The following is a 22,955-nucleotide window of genomic DNA, read 5'->3' on the forward strand; positions in this document are numbered from 1 at the left end:
CACAATAAATATGTAATTTAAGTGAGTTAATTCTTTTAAAGAAAATTATAGCTCATTTTGTACCTAAGAATTCAAGAATTATTTTGATTACCTGGGTTTGTGACCTTAAAGCTAATCTGTAATTGTAAACATGAGAGATTGTTGGACTTGCATGTGCTGAGTAATTGATATTGCAAAGAAATAATCTTTCTGTTAAAATGTATTTCTATCAGTAAATCCTTAATAATCAAATATCTCTTTTCTTTACTTTCCACGCTTTTCTGCATGGTGTACAGGGCCAATACTGTGCATGGCACCTGCTTCAAATATTGGTAGGTTTTCTACAAAAATTATCAACATTTTCTAATCTGAAAAAATGTGTTTTTCTGTTGTGACTATGAAAGATGAATGACTGAAAGATGTGGCTGGAAATTTTCTGAGTGTGTTAAGGTTTAACATGGTGCTTTCTGTTTTATGTCTTTGTAGCATCAAAATAGTCCTACTTTCTCAAGTCCTAGTTGGTTGCCACTGTGGCCAAATGCTGGCCCTGTCATTTCTCTATTTCTACCCTAATAATAGCAACTGAAATATTTAAAAAGTTTCTTTTTCAATATTTGAAACTAGCCAGACTGGGCAGTTTTGTTCCTTGCTTAACATGTATTATTTAAAAATTGTAAAATACTTAAAATGTATAACTTGTAAAGTACAATGAAACAATTCCTCCCTGAAAAAGTTATCTATACAACTTAAAGCATTCAATGTTCCCATGTTGCCAGAGGATGAGTTCAGCAAAGCCAGAGGATTCTGCAGTGTTGTGTAATAAATCCTATAGTGCTCTAGCCTGAGGCACCATTGGCATAGAAGCTAGGCACAACGGAATCATTTCAAAATGACTCTTTGGGTGTTATGTGATTTTTAATAAGCAGTTGCACACAGATCCTTTCGTTAGCCACTAACACAATATGATAGCCATCTCTAAACCATTTTATACAGCCCTAATACTGAAGATCATGAGGAAGGAGTGGGGAGTTCACAGCTCCTACAGTCCTCATGGGCACAAGGAAGAGACCAGGAGAAAATAGCTCTGTTCTATGCAAGGAGAAATGATCCCACCCCATCCCACTCTGCCATCTCACATCAATCCAGGCCATCCCATCCCTTTTGAGAGTTCGCAACAAATTGACCTTTGTCACCTTGGTGGACCAGAGTAGATGCAGAGCCCCAAAAGCACTACTAACAGGCTTCTTGAGAATAAAGTTCAAAATGACAACCACATAGTATCAGCGCTCACTAACATAGTGAGATCTGAACCCTGGCAATGGAGGTGAGGATCCTGTTAGGGAGGGTTTGACTGTCTTCTGTAGGAATTAATAAACATTTCCATTAATACCAACAGGAGCACAATATGTATACATTGTAATCATAATGTGTACAATCAGAACAGACTTCTGCAAGTTTGAGAAATGTGTCTTTGCCTTCATATTTTGTGACAATTTTCTTGAAGATGCTCTCTTGTCCTTTCACCTTCAGAGCTTTGCTTAGGAATGCAAACTGCATTCTTTAGTGGGTCTGCTTCCTGTAAATTGCTGCACTCCCAAATGGAAAACAAGAGTGTTTTTAGAATTGGCATATAAGACAACAGGGATGACTCTGGGTAATGGGTAACTAGAGATAAGTGGAATGGATAACTATGGAGTTTTTGTTAATCACCATTTGGGGTACATTTTCGGTTTCTATGGTATTGCACATGTTAAGTTTTCCCTGGCCATTCATTTTCTCTGTAGACTTTCAGAAAATCTGAATTCAATCGATGTAGACATGATAAATTATTACATATGTGTGCTTGCCATTCACACATTGCCATTCACACATTAATTCCCTGGTTTGGTTTCTGAAATGAGCTAGACATCAGAAAGCACCCAAAACACTTTCTAAAAGAGATAGGAACTAGAAAAGGCAAAGATAAAACGTCCTGCAAGAGATTTCACAGCTGCTAACCATTGTAGCTATAATAGTTGCTATGAAGACAAGATTTACTACGAAGTACTCCATGTATTTATTTGATAAATGGCCAAAGTTTCCCAGGAGTTTGCCAGAGGCGTACTTAAAAACCTGCATGCATAGTTCACTATATTCTTCATATCTGCCCCCCTACCACACACCAACCAGTCTACCTACCATGTCTTTGCATGCAGATTGGGTAAGTATACATATAACTGTCCATTTGCACCTGCAGATCTAGTGACGGCATTCATGTCCATAAGTCAGTGAACCTAAATTCCAATGTATGATTCCTTAATTCCATTTTGAATGCGCAATCCAGTTACTTGTCTGCTTAACTAGCTTCAGATAGATAGCTCTTGTAACATTGGATTTTTGTTTTCATATGCATTCATTATAGCCCCTTCTGAAAATTTAGCCTTTTGAGTAAACTGCAATGGGATTCTGCTCAAAACCTTACTAAATATTGAGAATGGTTCCATTTTCCATATTGGTAAATATAATTGGCTTTCCCCTTTTCTCCTTTTAATTTTCCCCCCTTCCATGCTGTGTTGCTTTGCATTGACTGTGATTGCATGAACACCCTGATGTATTCGTCATTATGATGTCACATGGCTTGCTGCTGTGATACCTACCACACCTCATTCCATCGTAAATGTCATGGTTGCATAAATCCTCTACCCTCCTGTGTGTTGCTTCTATGGTTTTCAACTGAAAGTGCCCATGATGCACGGTGCTACACCTACCACTGTGTCTGCAGCAACAACACCTGCCACCAGCGTTCCCTTCGCTGCACCAACTACAGGCAATCAGGTTTGGCCATTTATTTCAGCTGTTCAGATAGAGATAACTACAATGTTTTGGTAATGCACAGTATATGCTTTTTGGATTGGTGAGATTCTTATGTGTTTGTAAGCCATTGTTACATTTAGAATTTTTATTTTTGTGTATATTCTAGAGTGCTATATGTGCTTTGCTATTCATCTCAAGATGAATCAGAGGAGTTTTGCTCATTTTTAATTGGTTACCAGATGTTGCTTTGATATTCTATATTTAATTACTGGTAACACACCAATCCTCAAATGTATATACTTAATATTACTTAAATGCTTCCTCATTGGTCAAGAGAATTTATTTTACTGCCATTTTTTATTATTGTGTTTAAACTTTGGCTTAGTACAGTCATCACCTTTACCTTCAGATCCACTGGAGAGAAAACAAAATATCACATTTCTTTCCAAGACATGGATATCTTTATCATTTCCCAGTGATTATATCAGAAGTTCCTTCTCATATGGACATTAGATGTGCTTGTCGTTTTGATTTTTATTTGCTTTAGGTATTTTTACAAGGCAAATTATAAGTTTGGGGGGAGTCTTGAAATTATAAGGAGATGCATATGATAATTATTGTATAATATTAGGGCCATTTTGCTTTATTAAAGTGGGAATCATGCTTATAGATGAAAAGTTCCACATATATAACAACATAAACAGAATTCTCTCAAGAAACTATTTTAATCTAAAATCTTTTTTACTACTATAGATACCCCAATTATCAATAGATGAACTGAATAGCAGCATGTTTGTTTCACAGATGTAGAAGTTCCCAGTAGAACAGTAAGTTTCTTTAAGTATTAATATAAATAATATTTATAGGCTACATATTTTATTTACACAATTACACTTGCTAAAAGGCTTTGGTAAATATTTTCATTCATAGACATTGCTTGTGACGTAGAGCTTGATTTACACATTATAAATTTTCCAAATTGAAATGTGAGCGCAAATATGCAGTATCTTTTATATGGCAATGACAGCTGGTACTGTATTTTCTCAATGAGCTAACACATTCTTAAATGTTTTCCTGTTATTAAAGGAATATATGATTTGTTAGACAGAGGCACAGATTACTTTTGAATTGTAATTCTTTAACCACTTTATAGCTTCATTATTTTTGGAAATCAAACAAGAATTTTTAGAATTTGACTGATATGATTATGTTAAACACAGTAAGCACTATGCCTCTCATGTGACATTGTATTGAATTTTGAGTGACATAATTTAGTAACCGAGTCATTATTTTCATTCCAATCATGTCTCTTTTTTAAAATTTTTGTTGTTGTGGGATTTTTCTTTTTCTCCTTCACCTTCAATCTCCTCTTTGCCTGGTGCCCATCATGGCACACACTTCATTTTAGCAGTCATTCACTTAAGAACATGTGACTTCTGAAGCCATTTAAGACTCCTAGGTATTTTAATTAATTCTAGGGACTAACTGAAATAGTGTATCAACTCTGAATTGCATACCTTCATCATCGAAAGTTTGAAGTTCTCACACCTGGCATGTGTCATTTGGTGGAAGGAGGCAGCAGTTCTGTACCCTAGTTAACTAGTCCCCCAGATCCCAGCTAGCCCTTCTTTCCTGCTGAGGACACATGGGCTTAGAACACTAAGTGTTCTGGACAGAGCAGATAGCCAACTGGACATTTAATAAATAGGTCCCCTGAATCATAAGGAAGGATTTTAAAAGGCACCTTTGAGCACATGGGATAACTGAAGGAGCTGTAAATTGTAATTGTATCCAGGGGTGTCATTTGGGATAGTGGCAACTTGGGAATAGCACTAAACATGATAATATAGGTTTTGCCAACACTTGCCCAACTTTCATGGGCTGCTTTACATCAAGGTAAACAAAAGTTGTCAAATTAACTTTCCAACAGAGCATGTTTGGGAAGAGTGATTCCTTCTTGCTTGATTTCGTTAGAAAATGTAGAGGTATTTGGCAGAACATAATCACTTCAATATGTAATAGGTGCTGAAAATTTCTCTAAAGTTCAAAAATGTAATTTTGTACAATACAATACCCAGATTTCACAGGTAGGCTATTACTGCATGGCTCTAAAACATTCAGAGAAAAAGTTGAAAGTGTATTTAATATTTGCATATTTCAAAATGTTCAGTATCAAACATGTTTTCTCAGTACATGCCAGTTGAAAGGTGGACACATGAGTGTACGCTCAACAAAAAGTATTGGCATTGAGTAGATAAATAATGCCTTAAACATTGGAGTGCATCTCTGTTAGGACAGTTCTCCACATTAGCACTCAAAGGGTATCATAGACTATCATAGATACGTGGTTCTTTCATGATCATTCTCAAAAGCCCCATTTCAATATGAAATTCACATTGGGGATATTTTGGCACTGTTAACAGACAGAACTGGAACAAGACCCACCACATTCTCCTGACTCTTCGTTCAATAACCTTTCAATATTTCTCACTCTTTCTTTCTTTTTTTTTCCATTTCAGCTGAAATTCTGAACAGCAGAGTTATGGAGTATCAGAATCTTTCCATGGAAACCTCCATATGGCCTTTCTATATATTTTCTCGTATGTCTTATTCTACCAACACAACAATAAGCGTGTTGCAGTCAATGTATTAAGCAAAGCAAACCTACCAGCCAGCAAATTCAGATAAAAAATAAAGCATTAAAAATCAATGGAGATGTTAAAACAACACGAATAGAAAACTAGTAACTACCATCCATCCTATTTGAATTATCAAGCAGAACATGACCATAAAATTTGGTAACTTGTTACATTACTCTTTGTGATTTTCTAATAACCATGCTAAGTGTATTTCCACAGTGAGCTGTTGGCTTACTATATACATTCTTGGTGGATAAATTGTTCATCTGTTTTTGAAGTGTTACCTTACTGTTTTGTTTACAAGATAGTCTATTGGTTTGATTCAGGATGTAACAAATATATTCAGTACCATTTCTTGTATTGTGTTGTGCTGTGTTAGGTTTTTACATACGTAGTGTTTTGCCGTATATGTATGGTGTTTGATTTCAACTAAAGTGTTATTAGTGGGGAACAGAACTATATGTGCTTAAAACCATGACAGGTTCATGCAAATATGCTCTCTTTCTTTAGAATATTTCTGTAGGTTTCTTGGGACTGACATTTAAAATGCCTCATTTTTGAATGTGCACAAAACCTGTTCATTAACATGCATGTGTATAATTTGTACCTGCAGATCTGATGTTGCATAATACAATCAAATTGCTAGATTTTTTAAAGAGAGAAATAATTACCTGCACAAAGCAGAGAACTTCATAAAACATTAACCCCTATTTCACTCTTCTTAAATAGCTTGGAAAATAAGACTTTACCTTTAAATGAATTTCTCAGCATTTATAGTAAAAATTATGTAAAGTGCCCATTAGACTTTTTGTGTGTGTGGCTTGAGAATCCTATCTCCTAGGTTGAGTGTCTAAAACTCAGCCATTTTGTCATCTTCAGCTGAGAAACTGGTACTTGGGAGCTTAAAAATATGCTAATTACAAGTTATAAATCAAACAGAGAGATGGGGGCGTGGAGATAGTTCTTACATACTCGAGGAAAGTGTGTAAAACCATGGCAATGTCACCTTTTACACAAATGCCATTTTCCAAATGCAAATGGCTCATGCTCTTTAGGCTACTCTTTGAATAACAAGTAAGAAGCAATCTAGCAAAAGTCAGTCGGGGTGAAAGAGAATTGGTTACAAATAACGACTTTCCTCCCCAAATGGACAGTCTTCTCTATTGATCACAGAGGGAGCCTGAGTACAGGCTTGGAGAAATGGCTAGGACAGGGAACAGGGAAGCACTTACAATTATTCCTTGATTTATTCAAAAGAACTGGGAAAGATGGTTGTAATGGTCTTTAGCTTCGGTTCAACTGAATTTCGTTTTGTTAAACAGTTCAGTGAAGGAGAAAGCACCTGTGATATATGGCAAGTGTCCCCCTGCCCAAACTTTAACATCAGACCCTCTCACATCATAACCAAGCCTTTTTTTTGCTTGTTTGGATTTGTTTGCCTTTATATATGTTTGAAAATGACAATAGAGAGGGTTTTAGCACCCTTTGAATGAGACAGAGTGGCTATACTCCACAGAGCTCAGCTGAATTCACATTACTAATACTTATGAAAGAATTTTACAACCAAATAATTCCTGTGGTGTGTGACATATCTCATCCACTCTACTCAGTTATTAATGTTATTATACAGTGGTGGAAACATGAGATTTTACATCAAGTAATAGATTTAATATTTTCTAGTAAATAGGTGTTCTTCCACCAGAAAGTATAAAACCATCATATATATACATATATATGTGTGTATATATATATATAATTGTTTTTCTCTTTCATGAATATGACAAAAAGCAAATCTGATTGAGGATAACTTAAGCTGGCTAGAAGTGTTCGAATCACAGAACAATGGAGTTAGCAAAATCCTTCTCATAGTTGATGGAACTGAATCCAGGGGCATATGACTTGCCCAAGGCTACCTTAGCCATTGTGGGAACTAGAAATATCTCCTGCTTCCCATTGTTCCTCCTTTTCACATTGTTTGTGCTTCAGAACATTTGATGCTCTCTCCCAAAGCAGACCCATTTGGCTCGGAATGCGAGAGAGCAAAATTAGCTTTCTGGGAATTGATGCTCTGTTGATCTTAATTATCCATCCAAATCCTGATCAACAGTGCTTTCTAAACAGTCTTGCTTGTATTGAGCCATTGTCAGCTGTTGACAGTGTTGCGTGGAATTAGAGATCAAGAGTTGTCCTGACTTTTACCTATGGACTCTTTGAACCAGTTAATTTCTGTTTCTTAAATCTTAACATTGCTATAGAAGAAAGTAGTGTATGCCTTTTTGAAATTCCTTCTGTATGGAACTGAGTTTTGTATGATCTGTGCCAGTGCCTCTCCAGAAGGGCGGATCTGACTACATGAATCCAGAAGGGATGCACCTGAGCTAGTCTGGATATATTTCTTAAAGAAGACAAGAACTTTTTTGTGCAAAATGAACTTTTGTATAGTTTGACATCTGCATGCAGTGAACTATCTCACTTAACTTTTTCAACTTTGGGCAAAGACGTACATAAACCATGGATAATAGACCTAGAGTACAGCTGTTTTCATGTTGCGTTAAGCACTGGAAGACATTAACAATGACTTACTTTAAAGTAAAAGGTTCAGTGAGGAATATTTAGGGCCATTGTATTTTTGGTGCCACAATTTTCTACATCGTTGGCATTTTAAAAGTTGTTTTGTAAATGAATTTAAAGAAAGAAAGCTCAAAGCCCTAAAGTTTTGATCAAATTCAATAGAGTTTTGAGGAAAAAAATACAATTTTAAGATAGCACTCTTTGAACTAGATGTGCAATGACTTATTCAAATTATCTTTATTCAAGAAAAGAAAAGAAAGATAAGTCATTAGACTATAAATTTCCATTTAAAAAGACAAGTCACAAAACTAATCAGTGACTCTAAACAAAAATTTACTGGATGAATTGTATATATAAAATTCTAATCACTTATGATTCTTAGTTAACATTTTATAAGCTTTGTATTTTACAGGGGCCTCTATTTATCCAAATTTATTGTTTTTTTCCATTTTTCTCAGCCTTTTGCAAAACATATGCAAGAGTGCTGAAACTTGGATAAAACGGGTCATGTATACAGAGAAAATAATCTAAAAGTTATCTTTAAGAGGGATTTAGTAGCGTCAACTTTTTAAAAAAGTATTACGTGACCATAACATACGTATATTTTAAAGAGGGATTAAGATTAAATTAAAGTAAATGGATTCATAAAATTGCTATTTAAATACAGTATTTACTTTTTTAATTGGAGCATGATTCCACAACCAGCAGTGGCATTTCATTTCACTTATCTAGATCAGAGGTTTTAATTTGTAGTTAATCATGATGTGGAAAGTCATCTTCTCTCTACCCCATCAATTTTCTTCATCCATTTTTGAACATGCTGAAGCACTTTGATCTTGCCATAAGTGTTGTCCTATACCACTAGGCGGTGTTCACTAATGGGAGGGCCTCAGCTCACCTGCTCTCCAATTTGGGAAAAAGCAAGTACCTCCTCCCTACCATCAGCAGAAACCGAATGAAATTAATCTTTGCAACTTGAATCTGTTTTAAGTAGCATTACCAATAAGCATAGTGATGTCTGAATAAGGAATGACATTTACATTACATTTTCTTAAATAAGAGAGAACGTTAATGTGCTACTTGAAATGTTATTTGGTTCTTTGTCCCCCTCTTTGAAGAGTATAGATAAGGATGCTCTTAGGTAAAATGCAGCCACAAGTTTTCTGAGTTCCTTTAGTCTGTAGGGTAGGCTATGAGGTACAGAATGATTGGAAACTGAAATCCTCATTATTTTTCTCTCAAATACATTTCACACACATTGAAACAGAAATAGGCAAAATTTATGAGGGAAATCTGATTTCCCATTTCTGATGAATAGATATACTAAGATAGTAGCCTTGTTTAACCAGTGCCTGTAGAAGGCACTAGAATAAATAGCATGTCCAAGTGTATAACAACTTCTTCTGTAAATTTAGTTGCTAACCTAATCAAACTGTAAATATAACTCACTAATTGGTACCATATTTTCATTTTTCTTATTTTTCATCTTTAAGGCTTTATTTTATTGCTTTTCTGTAGCTCTAAGTAACTAATGAATTTAATTTCGAAGTAAAGTTAAAGAAAATTTAAGCTTTTACTGCATGGATTCTGCCCGCCTAGCTAGGTTCTAAACTGACACTGAAGTATGACAAGATACAGATTATAGTCCAAAACTATCCTTTACAGTTCACAATTTAAGAACAAATTTAACTTTATATACAAATAATAATTGTTATCTAATTATATTTAGTTGTTGCTTTGGCAACAAAATTACAACATGGCTACCTTTAGACATTTGTGTATGTGAACATTTTACTTGTAAACTATAGGTGATTTGTGACAGTATGAGCATGTAGAAAATACAGCTCAAAACTATGAAAACAGACATGGTTGAGTTATTTTTTAAACCCAAAGGCCCATATATAAAAGCTGAATTTGTGTCCTTGTGTGACTTTTTGTGAAAAAGTTTGTAACACATGGATTCGAGAATCAGGCTTTATAGTTTATAGAATTTGTTGTGTGGATAGGGTTATTCCACAGTATTTAGACTTAAAAACACAATCATTGCATTTTTAATACATTACCTAACTTTTTTGTAACTTTATTCAAAATTACCCTATTCAAGTGGCATAGCTGTAGCTGCAAAAATTCTGTTTTCTGGAATTACATAAGCAAATATAGCTATATGAGGATTAAAGCATGACTAAAGCCTCTTTTGAAATTAATTCATATATTTAAAACTATACGTAAAGATACTGTGGAATGACCCCTTAACAGTGTTTAAGAAACATATGCTGCAGTTAATTGACTGTCTCAGTTAGGGTGCGGATGTGTGAGACACACCTTTTTTGCACTTAATGTACATAGTCCATGAAAGCAATCCTTGGAGCTTTTTTAAATGTGAGACGTCTGTGATAATAGTGGAAAAGTTAGTAAGAGAGAGTTATTTCTAAGGCTTTGAAAAGGACGGTGTTTTTGCTCTAAGACTTAACTAAAGCATAATGTTGCTTTGCTGTTATGGAGGCTTTCTAGTTTGCTACAGGTCACCAAAAGAGAAGGCTAGTAACAGGTAACAGGTCAGCCTCAGCTAACAGCATCGAACAAGAGTAGAATAATTTCATCTTTTAACAAGATCATTAGCAAAGATTGTTTGCTTTTTAAATTAATCCCCACTATAAACACACACACACACACACACACACACACACACACACACACACACACACACACCAGGCAGTTTTTAGAACAAGTTTTCCCTTTTCAGTGGTTGCAAGCAGTGAAATACCTCATATATTACACGACAGATATTACCTTTATGATAGAATCAGATTTCGTCTTTCACAGAAAGTGATCAGCTGATATATGTGTCAGTTAACACGTTTATCAATTAATAGTTATTTAAGTGACAAATTGTTAATGTTGACCACTGTTCCTCCTTTAAGATCCAGTAACCAAAACCAAATCGGTAACCATTGAAAGATGATATTTAACAGTTAAGGATGGCCAGCGTAGGGCAGTTCATTCCCTTCAATAAAGGAAAAAAAAAAAAAAATGCTGCTGGCACAACTTTATAACTGACTTTATTTACATTATACCTGTTCAGTGGAAGCTGTTTTCTGACCTACCTTTACCAGATTACAAAGTACTTAACTGTGCCACTTCAGCCTCCCACTGTTTTGTTTTAACTAAACAGAAGAGAACCAGCCAAAATCTTACATAACACAGGAGCTGGAAGAGAATGTTTCAATCTGACCATCTCTGCCAGTTTTAGCTCCCACACCACCTACAGATAGCCAGTTAACTTTCTTTTTGCCCCAGGCAATGAGGCCCTTGAAGAGGTCAAGGTTAGAAAGGTTAAGCATTTGATCACCACAGGTACTTTGAGTACCTAGAGAAGGAGCCCATCCTGGGGTTGGTGGAGTTGGTATTGCTACTCGTTTTGATAGTTGTCACTTACAGAGAAAGAAAAATAAGCCAAAGCCAGAAAGCAATCCAAGCCTTACAGTTGTCCAATACCTCAGGGCCAGTTGGCTAGAATTTTCTTTTCCCTCAGCCCATAATCACTCAGAGTTAGCCATACAACAAACAGCCTGACAATCTGACCAGCATTTCCATTGATATAAAATGTAAGCATTCCTTCATTCTGTAGTTAGGAATTCCAACTTCAGCCCTGTCTTCAACATAATTTCCCAATTTAACCTATGTACTGATATGGACATTTCTTTGTGAATCTGCCAGATTCAAGAATGTATTTTTCTAAGGTCAATAGAGATATGACATTTTAAGTCAGGAAAAATCACCTGTAAATTAGTAGGAATAACCGTAGAAGCATCACAAAAGATACCCCATGTATAGATGGCATGGTGTGCATGCTGTCAGCCACAGGGTCATACTCTGGAGTTTCAACATAGAGGCTGTGTTTCAATAAGTAAGACAAATTAGGGAATTAAGTATAACAAATGGATGTAACTGAGGCCAAGAAAAAAAAAAAAAGCCCTCTATTACTAACCTCAAGAAAGTATTTAGTTTGACTAATTTGTGCAGTTTCCAGCCCTTCTACTTGTTCTTGCCTATAAGAGAATCACTAATACTCAAAAGCTGGATTACCGAAGAGAAATTTTATCTTTAAATATAATCCATCCACAATTATGGTATATGTAAAAAAAAAAAAAAAATGTATCACTATGAAATAAGTCGCAGCTCTTTGCAGATATTGCAAAATCCTTGCTAGGCATCTACATCATATTAGTTTTTTAAAAAATACCTCTGTAACAAGACCTAAAAGTAACCCAACTATTAAGCAGTGCTTTTTTTTCGCCAAAAACACACAACCTAAAGATTTATCTGTCATAAAACTGCATGGTTCCAGAGCTTTATTTCTGTGTAGAGTTGCTATTTGTTAGTGATGGAAACAAATTATTTTGTTGCTATGTCTTTTGTGTCTAGCAGTTGAGAGAATGATATGACCATCATATCACTGGATTATGGGAATGAATGCCCTTTTCAAAATAAGTTTCTTTTTATTATTGTTGCTGCTTTAACAGAAAATGAGCCATTTGTCCCCATGCTCCGAAATTACAAGCATTTAAATTAAAAAACTTTTGAAGGATTTTCCTAAATATATTCTTTTTTAAAGGGCTAACTTTGTGCATTCATATAACGAGAATTTGGAATAATGTGAAAAATGGAGGCACATAATTTGGGTGGAAAATCACAATTAAAAATACATATAAGAAAGTTATTAGCCCTGTGTAACATATTTAAATAATGACCAGAATATTTCATGAGTACCAACTCTTCCCATAGTATTTTTACTCCAAAATGCAATAGCTCATTCCCTCAACTGCAGACACTTTGATTTTTTTTCAAGTTATAGTGCTGTAGTGCTTGTTTATGTTTAAAAGTGCACATTATGCAGCTCATTTTAGTATGCTACTTCCATGTTTATTTTTTGTTCTTTTAATAAAATGCGTAAACTTCTTGGTTATGTCTTTTTTTATGAATCCATATTCACACATTAGGAGTTCACTTGAAGGCTATTCATGTTCTAGTATATTAATGCTAATATTTAGTAATTCTAAAATGAAATTTAAATTTCTGACTTGGCTCAATGTTATATTTCATACATAAAGTAAATTTATTTCCAAATATACCATCAGTATTTTGAATTATGTAGATAATATATCCATTTTGTTAGGCCTATTACTCCTATAAGATTGAAGTTACAAGAAAGACACTTCTATTTTAATAAAAGAAAACTTAAAATTTTGAGAGAATGCTTACTAGTTTCTCTTGTGCCTCAGAAATCCTAAGGCATATTCTGAGATACATTATTAGAAGTTTCTCTTTCCCAGTTATTCATGTCTATCCTGCATCCCCAGTGTAACATATGAAACCAGTGTTGTTTATTTCCTACTTTCCAGATGGGTATCAATCATTTAATAACAATGAGATGCATGCATTTTTCCATTAAAATGTTTTCTCTCACTTAAAATTGGTTATCTTCAACAAATGGCACAGTAATAAAAGGATGATCATTTTTGTTCTTTAAGAAAGTAAATGTAATTTGGTAATTTATTCTGCCTTATTTCAAAATGCTTCAAAAATGCGAATCTGGAACTTCTCTGCATTGACCACTGTCCTGGAGTCGGGCTGATAGAAAACTGGGGTGAACAGAGTTTAGGTCAGAGGCTGTGGCAGAGCAAAGTATTACTGATGTGTCATTTAACAGTGAAGAGGGTCAGGGAGGAGGTTGGGTTTTACTATTTCTAAGGTGGTTCCCACGATGGCATTTCTTGATAAGCCAACTTTGAGCCATTTAATGTTTTGTAGGTGTTTCTGTGAGTCTGATAATACCAGCACTAAATCCAGTTCAGTATATAGACATTTACAAGAGGTCTTAGGCCTCTTCAGAATTCAGTTAATGTCTTTCTCTTTGGGGCTGCTGAATGTTAGGTAAGAATTCAGGGCAAGCATTCCCGACCATCATCAAAGTGGAGACTTGGAGTTTCTATTGGCTGGAAGAAAGTTGACCCACAGGCAAAACCAGATGTAAACCAAGTTTGTCTTGGGTACTTTTCAAATTCTTTTCACAGCATCCTTTTCTCATCCCTCATGGTGGCCTCTGGCCCAGGAAAATCCTCAAGATAGCAACTTATCAGGCCTGCTTCCTCTGATAGATCTGGACTTTTCCCCTTAAGTACTTTCCTGTTGGGCTTCTCAGACTATGGAGAGCTGCTCATAGTTGAGATCTAAGTGACAAATTACCCTATGGTGTTCAAGAATGGCCATACTTAATGTGCTGCCTGTCCTGAAAGTGTTCACATTTTAAAAGGCATGACTTTCCAATGGGCAAATATCAGACACCTACATGCATAGATAAGGGAAATATGTTTTACTTAAGCAAACTTCTAGGCATTGAAGCTCAGTGTTTAGGCACAGAGATGGAATTCCTATAAGCAATGCAGTCATTCACCACCCCAGGAAGGCCAAAAAATGAAGACTCTTGTAACTTTGTTATTATCAGGAAAGTTATGATATGATAATAAACCTAAAATACTGACTAGTGAACATCCTAAAATTCCACTGACCAGAATCCACTCCCATGGTCATCATCTGTAGAGGGCATGATACAGTGACAGGCCTGAGGTATGATTATAATTCTGGAGTAATTTCAAGCCTATATTTGTTAAACTTTAACAGATGGACACGCACTCTCTGATTTTCTACTTGGCTCTTTCCTGTACTGGAAATGCACATTTAACTAAACCTTCCTGGCTTTTCTGTTCAGTGCCTGACTTACACTACTCCCTTAGGCAGGAGGACAGTGGGTGTCTGTGGAGTAAAAACCAAGAGCTCCAAACAGAGATTTTGGATACAAAGGACAGCCACCAGGAAATAGGGTGAGCTTTGTGAGAGGGACAGACTATCTGATTCCCATCTGTACAAACATGTCCAAAGCAAAAGCACAGCATTCTGAAGGGGATGCAGAAATTCATATACAATGGCAGTTCTGGTCAGTGTAGCCCAGCATTTTTCTGTTGTGTATGGAAAGAACACAGTGAAAAGGCAGGCAGGGCATCCGGTGCAAAATACAACAGACATAGACACACAAATCCAGTTTTCCTGATGAGAGAGGGAGCTATCTCTTCATAAGTGATGCAATGCAATGCAGGCATGTACAAGTACAAGGAAAGATTGATTTTTAAAAAGTCATAGTGTAACTGGATGAATACCAGCAACAGCACCTGCTAAAGCAGACAGCCTGTTCATTAAAAACTGGACTTGAGGGAATGGAGAAAGAATCTGAGGAGCCTGCAGTCAGCATGCTTGTAGAGACCTTATGGCTACAGAAGATGATGATCAACTCATAGAGGTTCAATGTAGTTCTCAAGAAGAGGGTGGGAAAGCATAAGATGGGGACTAAGACTTTGCCTTTAACCTTCATGACATGAATTGAATGACTCTTTTTTGGAAAAAAAATGGCAGTTATAATTGTATCCGTGTTAATTATATATATTTCTATATATATAGTAAGTGGTTATTGATGTGCCTTTGTTAACCATTTAACTATTTAATAAATGTGTGTGTAGTTTGTTCAAAGTGTTTCAGTTCTTCTCAATCTCTATGAACAAAGACCCAAGTTAAAGTCACTTACGGGTAGTTACACTAGGAAAACTTGCACCCATAAGAATCCATGCAAACAATGGTCATAATTTGGGGCTCACAGAAGGGGCTGCCAATGAAAGCCAAGCGGCATTTGTTCTAACAATCACACCCCATTTTCACAATTCATATACAAAACCTCAGTGATAAGCAAGTGTTTACCATAAACTGAGCTACAAGCCAGTGGTAGAGAACACTCTAATAAGCAACTCTTTCTTCTGATGGACACCATCAGAAATACTAAAGATGCCTGGAATCTCAGTGTCACTGGGATGAAATTCTGGAGCCAGAGGAACACCCAAACCACACAGGAACAATATCCAAGGAGTGTCAGACATCCCGACATGTCGTCCTCTACTCTCCACATTCTGGAGAAATGTTCCTGTGGGGGGAAAAAAATACAGCTCTAGATATTGTTAGGGTGGCTTAGGGAAAAGTCAGTCCAAGAATAACTTTTTTGGTAATAACAGACTAAAAAATAATTGGAAATTTATTATTGTGAATGCATTCCGTGCTATGCCATTTGACCCTTCTCCTTTCTGCTCTATCCTCCACATTACTGCCAGAGTCATTTGCCTAAAGTCAAGTGGTGGATTATTTCGATTCCTGATTAAAATCTTCACAGGTCCTCAATGTCTATGGAATAGTCTACACTCTGACATAGCACTCTTTCGTGCTCTGGCCTTGGGCGTGCCCTTTACCTTTCCCCTCTGCCTCCTGTAATGTGTTACAAAAGCAAGCCAGAGGTGAACAGTGGTTCAAACAGTAAAAACAGATTTTATTCAGGACTATTGCCATATGGGAAAAGAGACCTCAGTATTGAATGGGGTTCAATTTTAAATACAACAAGGAAAAATGGGAATTTATAGCCAAGGAGTAAGGGTAGGGGACAGTGGATGGAAGATTACTAAGAGGAAGCATCAGAGATAAGGGGCAGGGTGGGGATGCGGGGGGTGGGGGGGATGGATTCCGGCTAACCTGACCTAACAGGATTCTTGCTGAAGACAGGTCAGGGTGAAAAGACATCACCTGGGAGTCCGTAGAGGATGAGAAACCTGATCAGATATCAAGGGTGGGCTTTTGGCTAAACCAACTTGGCAAGATTCTTGCTAAAATTGAGCAATGCGAAGACAAACATGGAAGTGTAAACATTGAGGCCAAGTTGGGAAGAGGACTCAGAAGAATCTGACTAAAGTTTGATCAAGGAATAACTTCATCACTGTACATTCCAGGCAAGTTAAAGCACTGTTGGGGAAATGTAATAAAACAAGAGATCTTCTCCCAATCCAGAAATCTTCTCCAGAAAGGTAGTAAAGAAAGAAAACACTCTTATTATTGAATAAACATTAAACCAGAGTGTGATGTACATCGCAGGTAACTCACTAAGAGAATGCAAAGACAGAAAGGAATCTCACCCCCTAATATAGCCAAGCAGATACAACCCATTACATGTATGTTCCCAATATAAGTAATGACTAGTCCTTGACCAAGAGGATTTTAGAGCAGCTTTTGTCACACAAAATTTTGTCCTAACTTTACGGTGATAATTGGAGAAGTCACTTGTGTTGGCTTTATCTGAAGAAGAAACAAATTTTCTCATATATTTTAAGCAGGAGGTAGTTTTGCAAACTGGAGCAAGGCCCATGAAAGTTAGGCTCTTACCCTCCTATGGGATCTGGGAGATAGGGATGCTACCTCCCTTGATGTTTGCATTTCAAAAAGATAGCTCCTAGGAGTTGTAAGACTGGGAGAAAGGCTTACTTATTTAGCCATTTAAAAGATTTGCATAAAAAAGACTTGCAAAGGACAGAGAAATAAATTTTAAAAGAAAAGGGAAGGGGGTAGTGTAGAAAGAAATCTCTTCCCTTATGTTCAACAGGGAGAATTAACCTTCTTATTTTTAACTTGTGTCTGCCCTTACACCACTCTGTTTCCCAGATACACACCATGGGTTCCCATGTCTCTGTCTTTTCATCTCAACTTGAAACACCTTTTCTTCTTCTTCTTCCTCTTCTTTGCAAACCCATCCTATGTTGACATGGTTTGACTGTGTCCCCACCCAAATCTCATCTTGAATTGTAGCTCCCATAATCCCCACATGTCCTGGGAGGGACCCAGTGGGAGGTAATTGAATCACTGGGGGTGGGTTTTTCCTGTGCTATTCTTGTGATAGTGAATAAATCTCACGAGATATGATGGTTTTATAAAGAGCACTTCCCCATGCTCTCTTGCTTGCTGCCATGTAAGATGTACTTTGCTCCTCCTCCACCGTCTGTCATGATTGTGAGACCTCGCCAGCCATGTGGAACTGTGAGTTCATTAAACCTTCCTTTTACAAATTACCCTGTCTCAGGTATGTCTTTATTAGCAGCATGAGGATGGACTAGTACATACGTATGTATCAACTAGCACTCCCTTGAGGTCTTCTCTGGTCTCACCTGCTACACTGAGATGCAGCTAATATTTCTTTAGTGCTTACCAGGTGATCTCAAAGCTCAATTACCACATCCTCTATAGTGCTTCTAACATTATCTCTGTGCCTCCTTCATTAAATCTGGCTTCTCAAGAGCAAGAACCGGGTCTTGTTGATTTTAGTATCCTCTATGATACTTGGAACAGTAGCCATACAGTACAACTGCAATAAAAACTTGGGGGAGAAATAACTAACAAGTCAGGGCACTTTTATTGTAAAGAAGAAAGAAAATCCATTCAAATAAAAGGGATTCATGTAATGATAAAGAAAAATTTCAGTTTCCAGCTGCAGGAAGAACAACTGGGCCTCATGAAATTGAAAAGTTATCAGATGGCTTGTTTCTCACCTCTCTTTCTCCCTGTCTTGATCTCTCTGTGTCTGTCTGTCTGTATCTCTCTGCTCCATTCTCCTGCTTCTGTGTGCAAACCAGCTTTCTCTGCTTACTTATAAGCACTGATAATAACTTATCAGTAATTGATCAGGACTACTCCCAGAATGGGAGGCTTGTACCAAGAGTCTTCACGAATGATACCCAACCTGAGAAGCACCTGCAAGGTTTATGAAACAAAGATTGCTGGAGACCCACCCCACAATTTCTGGTTAGGCAGCTATTGTATGAGGTATGAGAATTTGCATTTCTAACATGTTCTCAGATAGTTGATTCCAATGATCTGGGAACTACACTTTGAAAATCATTGATTGATGTGAACTTCAAGCTTGACTCCCCACAGAGAACTGACTCAGTCACTGGGCTCCAATGCCTGAGTCTCATGAGAGAGAATCTGATTGGTCCAATTTGAGTCAGATGCTATCTCTGTTGCACTCAGTTGTGGCCAAGAGGTTGGAGTCACATGGTACATATGACATGTTGTCTCTTTGAGGCTGTGGGTTGGGAAACTTTCCCAAGAAGTTAGATCTCTAGTACAGTCACTGCCACAGCTGTATTTAAAGCCATTAGATTTTCTATACTGAATTAGTTCCTTGGTTCATGTGGCTCAATTCTCCATAGCCAATAGAGCTGATAGGAAAATAATAACCATCTATTGGGCATCACCAGCCAGTCATCTCAAATTGAATCAAAACTTTATGTTCAGCCCCAAAATAATCTTCCTGGGCCTGGCACAGTAGCTCACACCTGTAATCCCAGCACTTTGGGAGGCCAAGGTGGGCAGATCATGAGGTCAGGAGATCGACACCATCCTGGCTAACACGGTGAAACCCCGTCTCTACTAAAAATACAAAAAAAATATAGCCGGGTGTGGTGGCGGGCGCCTGTAGTCCCAGCTACTCTGGAAGCTGAAGCAGGAGAATGGCGTGAACCTGGGAGGTGGAGCTTGCGGTGAGCCGAAATCAGGCCTCTGCACTCCAGCCTGGGCGACAGAGTGAGACTCCGTCTCAAAAACAAAACAAAACAAAACAAAACAAAACAAAATCATAATCTTCCCTCTCAAATATGCTGCCTCTCCAGCCCGTAGTGCAAGTCAGAAACTTCTTTGACTCTTCCTCGTTTACCCCAATCTATAAACTTTTGTCAATTCTATTTCCTAATTATTTTCTCTATCCCTACTATGCCTGGTTAGTTTAACTTGACACCCTACCTCCAGTGATTTTTTTTTTTTTTCTAAATCTGTTCTTCACATGACTTTCAGAGTGATCTAGCTAAAGCAGCTTCCCAACCTTAGCTCTCAGGACAGTTGTGTTGGGCACAGGGCAGATGGAGCCTGGGCCTGTTGTCTTCAGCAGCATGCAGCTGCAAGTCTACCTCACCCAGAGTGCCACACAAAAATTATCATGCTGCATATACTAAGATGTGATATGAAAAGAGATTGGGAAGCTTGGATCTAAAGCACAACTTCGACTAGGCAACTCCTCTGCTTAAAAACTTTCAATGACACCCCATGGGTCTTGGGATAAAACTTAAATAAACCTTACAATAGCCTATAACATCTGGCATGATCCAGTCCCTGTCTAACTTTCCAGCCTCATCTCTTGCCATTTCTTGCCTCGGACTTGCTTCAACAGCAGGTAAATGCTTATGCTGGTAGTTTCCAGCACACACTCTGCTGTTTCATGCCTGCAAGTCTTTGCTTGTGATTTTCTTTCTGTGTGGAATGTCCACGCTTCCCCTTTTTGCCTGGCTACCATCATTCGAGGATCTGTTTAAGTACCATATCCCCCAAGAAAACGTCCACATCTGCTCCACACCTCCATTAATGTACTCCTTTTTGAAACTCCCATTATACCTTGAGCACACATCACTGGATTTACCATATTGTATTAAAATATTTTTTCTGCTTCTCCCACTATCCTGTGAGTTTTTTTTGAGGAAAAGGTGTGTGTCTTATCTGTTGCTCTATTTCCAGCAAGTAGTGTAGCGATTAAAAAGCTCTTCAACTAATATAACGTAATTATATCATATACAGATGAAAGTGTACTTGTGCCCTCTATATAGACACAACCCAAGTACATATAACCTAAGGGTATCCTTTTATTTTTTTATTTTTTTAGACAGAGTCTTGCTCTGTCACCCAGGGTGGAGTGCAGTGGCACAATCTTGGCTCACTGTAGCCTCTGCCTCCCGGGTTCCAGCGATTCTCCTGCCTCAGCCTCCTAGGTAGCTGGGATTACAGGTGGATGCCACAACGCCTGGCTAATTTTTGTAGTTTTAGTAGAGACAGAGTTTCACCGTGTTGGCCAGGCTAGTCTCGAACTCCTGATCTCAGGTAATCTGCCCGTCTCAGCCTCCCACAGTGCTGGGATTATAGGCATGAGCCACCGCGCATGGCCAGGGTATCCAATTTTAAGTGCAAGATCTTTTAGTGATTTACAGGCATCTTGGACATGTCTTGATATAGCTCCCCATGGTTTCACATTTATGGGTACAAGATATTTGACTCCATCTAAAATATCCAAAGTCCAATATTAGAGGGAAAACAGGATGAACTAAATAAAACCTCCAATTTGGAAATGGAAGAAATAGAAACAATATACAGAGATTATTGACCAATATTATAACAATTTATGTACCATATATATGAATAGCAAGAACTCCCAGACCTGGCAACAGAGTGAGTTCTTGGTCAGCCAGCTGAATGTCCCAGATTCTGCTGAGAGCATCTCCCTTGTCTGTTTTCCTACTGGCTACTCCCAAAGGGGGCATTGCAAAAATGTTCCCTGGGGGTGCCACCATTTCAGCAACCCACTTCCTGTATGTGTGAATACAGTGGCTTGGAGATTGCCTTAGGAGTTGAAAAATCACAGTCCTTTTTTTGTGGCCAGACTTGTGGTTTATCTGGCAATACATCTTTCTTAACTATTTAATAGGCATATCGCTTAGTATTAAATTTAGTTTCCTATAGGAAAAAAAAATAGCAGTGGCCTACTCAGGATTGAAATTTCTTCCTTTCTTTCATAAAAGAAGTGTGTAAGTAAATATTTACAGTTGATATGAAGTAGACAACTTCCTTCTAGTTCTATGCTTTACCATCCCTAGGGTATGGTCTTCATCCTTATGGCCTAAGATGGCTGATAGAACTCCAGCTAACACATCTACATTACACACAGCAGGATGGGGAAAAATGAAGAAGGGCCCGTATTCTAGTTTTTTATGCCAAATGGCAATATGCCCAGATACAAATTGGGCATCTGTTACTACAGAAGGAGAAAATAGATGTTGGTGTAGGCAACTAGAATTCTACCATAAAAGTAAACTTGATTTATATTCTATTTTATGGGATGGCGGTCAGAGGAAAAGGTACTGTATATACATGTTCTTAAATCTTTACCTTAGCCTAAGAAACAACAGGCCTTGGAACCCTGCCCAGCTTCCTAGTCCCTCAATTAAATGACTCTCTCTTGACTTTTGCATTGGGGTCATTAAAAATCACTTTAGGGTGGGGAAACACAAGTGATCTGAGGTATTGGCTCTCCTTTCGTAGGATTAGCTATTTCAGGGATGCCTGGGAGATCAGGCTTTTCCCAGGTCCTATTCTTATGTTCAATGGTGTTTCCTTCTTCTTAACTTTCCAAACACCATCTTTATATTTTGGATAAAATAACTCAGGCTTTCTGACACTCCGAGTTTCATAATGATTCTCATTCATCTTGGATTGCTGATAGCAGGCATAAAGGGCCACTTGGCAAAAATGTACTGTCTTTCCCCTCTGCTTTCAGATGCACCAGTGTCAGCCACAGCTTTTCCCCTGTTTTTGCAGGCTATTAGTGAAGGCCACAAGAAGTCCCCATATACTCCAACATACTGACATTTTTGAAAGGTACCTAAAGCTCTGCTATTCTTAATATGCAGACCTTTCGTCCTGCATTTTATGATCACAAGATGGCTGCTGTACCTCTGGCATTTTGAGCATGTTTTAGGCAGAAAGAGAAAGGAAGAAACAAAAAGATTCGAAGATATGCCAACTGAATATATCCATTAAAAACAAAAACAAAAACAAAAACAAAAAACCACTTTCTCAGAAATTCCAACCAATGAAAGCTGCCTTATTGGCTAATACTGGGTTATGTGGCCATCTCCATCCTCAATAGTAGAGGAAGTCAAGGGAGAATAAGGTTATATAAGGCTGTGGGGAAGCCAATCTGTAGTGCCTGTTTACCACTTTGGGTAGCCAATGTTTATACATATCTATTTGCCCTTTAATGGAAAAGCTAGGACAGGCCAAAAGTCTAACCTGATTACAGCTTCCACCTTGAAGCTAGAATCTCTAGGTATTGCACATCCTCTCCATCATGTCTGGTCTGGTGACCTACAAATCAAGACACAAGTAGTCTTCTCCTCACATAACTGGTATGAAATGTTGTAGCTGGAACAGAATATCTAAAATAAAAACTCCATTCAG

General features: G+C 37.5%; 1 protein-coding gene across 5 annotated transcripts in view; it reads left to right on the plus strand.

The window, feature by feature from the left end:
* MBNL3 (muscleblind-like splicing regulator 3) overlaps positions 1-6,815 on the plus strand; it is a 61,544-nt gene extending 54,729 nt beyond the window's left edge. For 3 of the 5 annotated variants that reach the window (XM_011988803.1, XM_011988807.1, XM_011988805.1), the window contains exons 6-8: positions 276-311; positions 2,699-2,793; positions 5,292-6,815. In XM_011988803.1, the coding sequence (XP_011844193.1) occupies positions 276-311; positions 2,699-2,793; positions 5,292-5,303 (143 nt within the window). In that variant the 3' untranslated portion in view covers positions 5,304-6,815. Of the gene's footprint in view, positions 1-275; positions 312-2,698; positions 2,794-3,525; positions 3,600-5,291 lie in introns of all 5 variants that reach the window. The other 2 variants (XM_011988804.1, XM_011988806.1) reach the window with 2 other exon arrangements.
* The last annotated feature ends 16,140 nt before the right edge of the window (positions 6,816-22,955 follow it).

This window comes from Mandrillus leucophaeus, unplaced genomic scaffold (assembly GCF_000951045.1).
Source record: "Mandrillus leucophaeus isolate KB7577 unplaced genomic scaffold, Mleu.le_1.0 Scaffold339, whole genome shotgun sequence".
Classification (NCBI taxonomy): Eukaryota; Metazoa; Chordata; class Mammalia; order Primates; family Cercopithecidae; genus Mandrillus; species Mandrillus leucophaeus.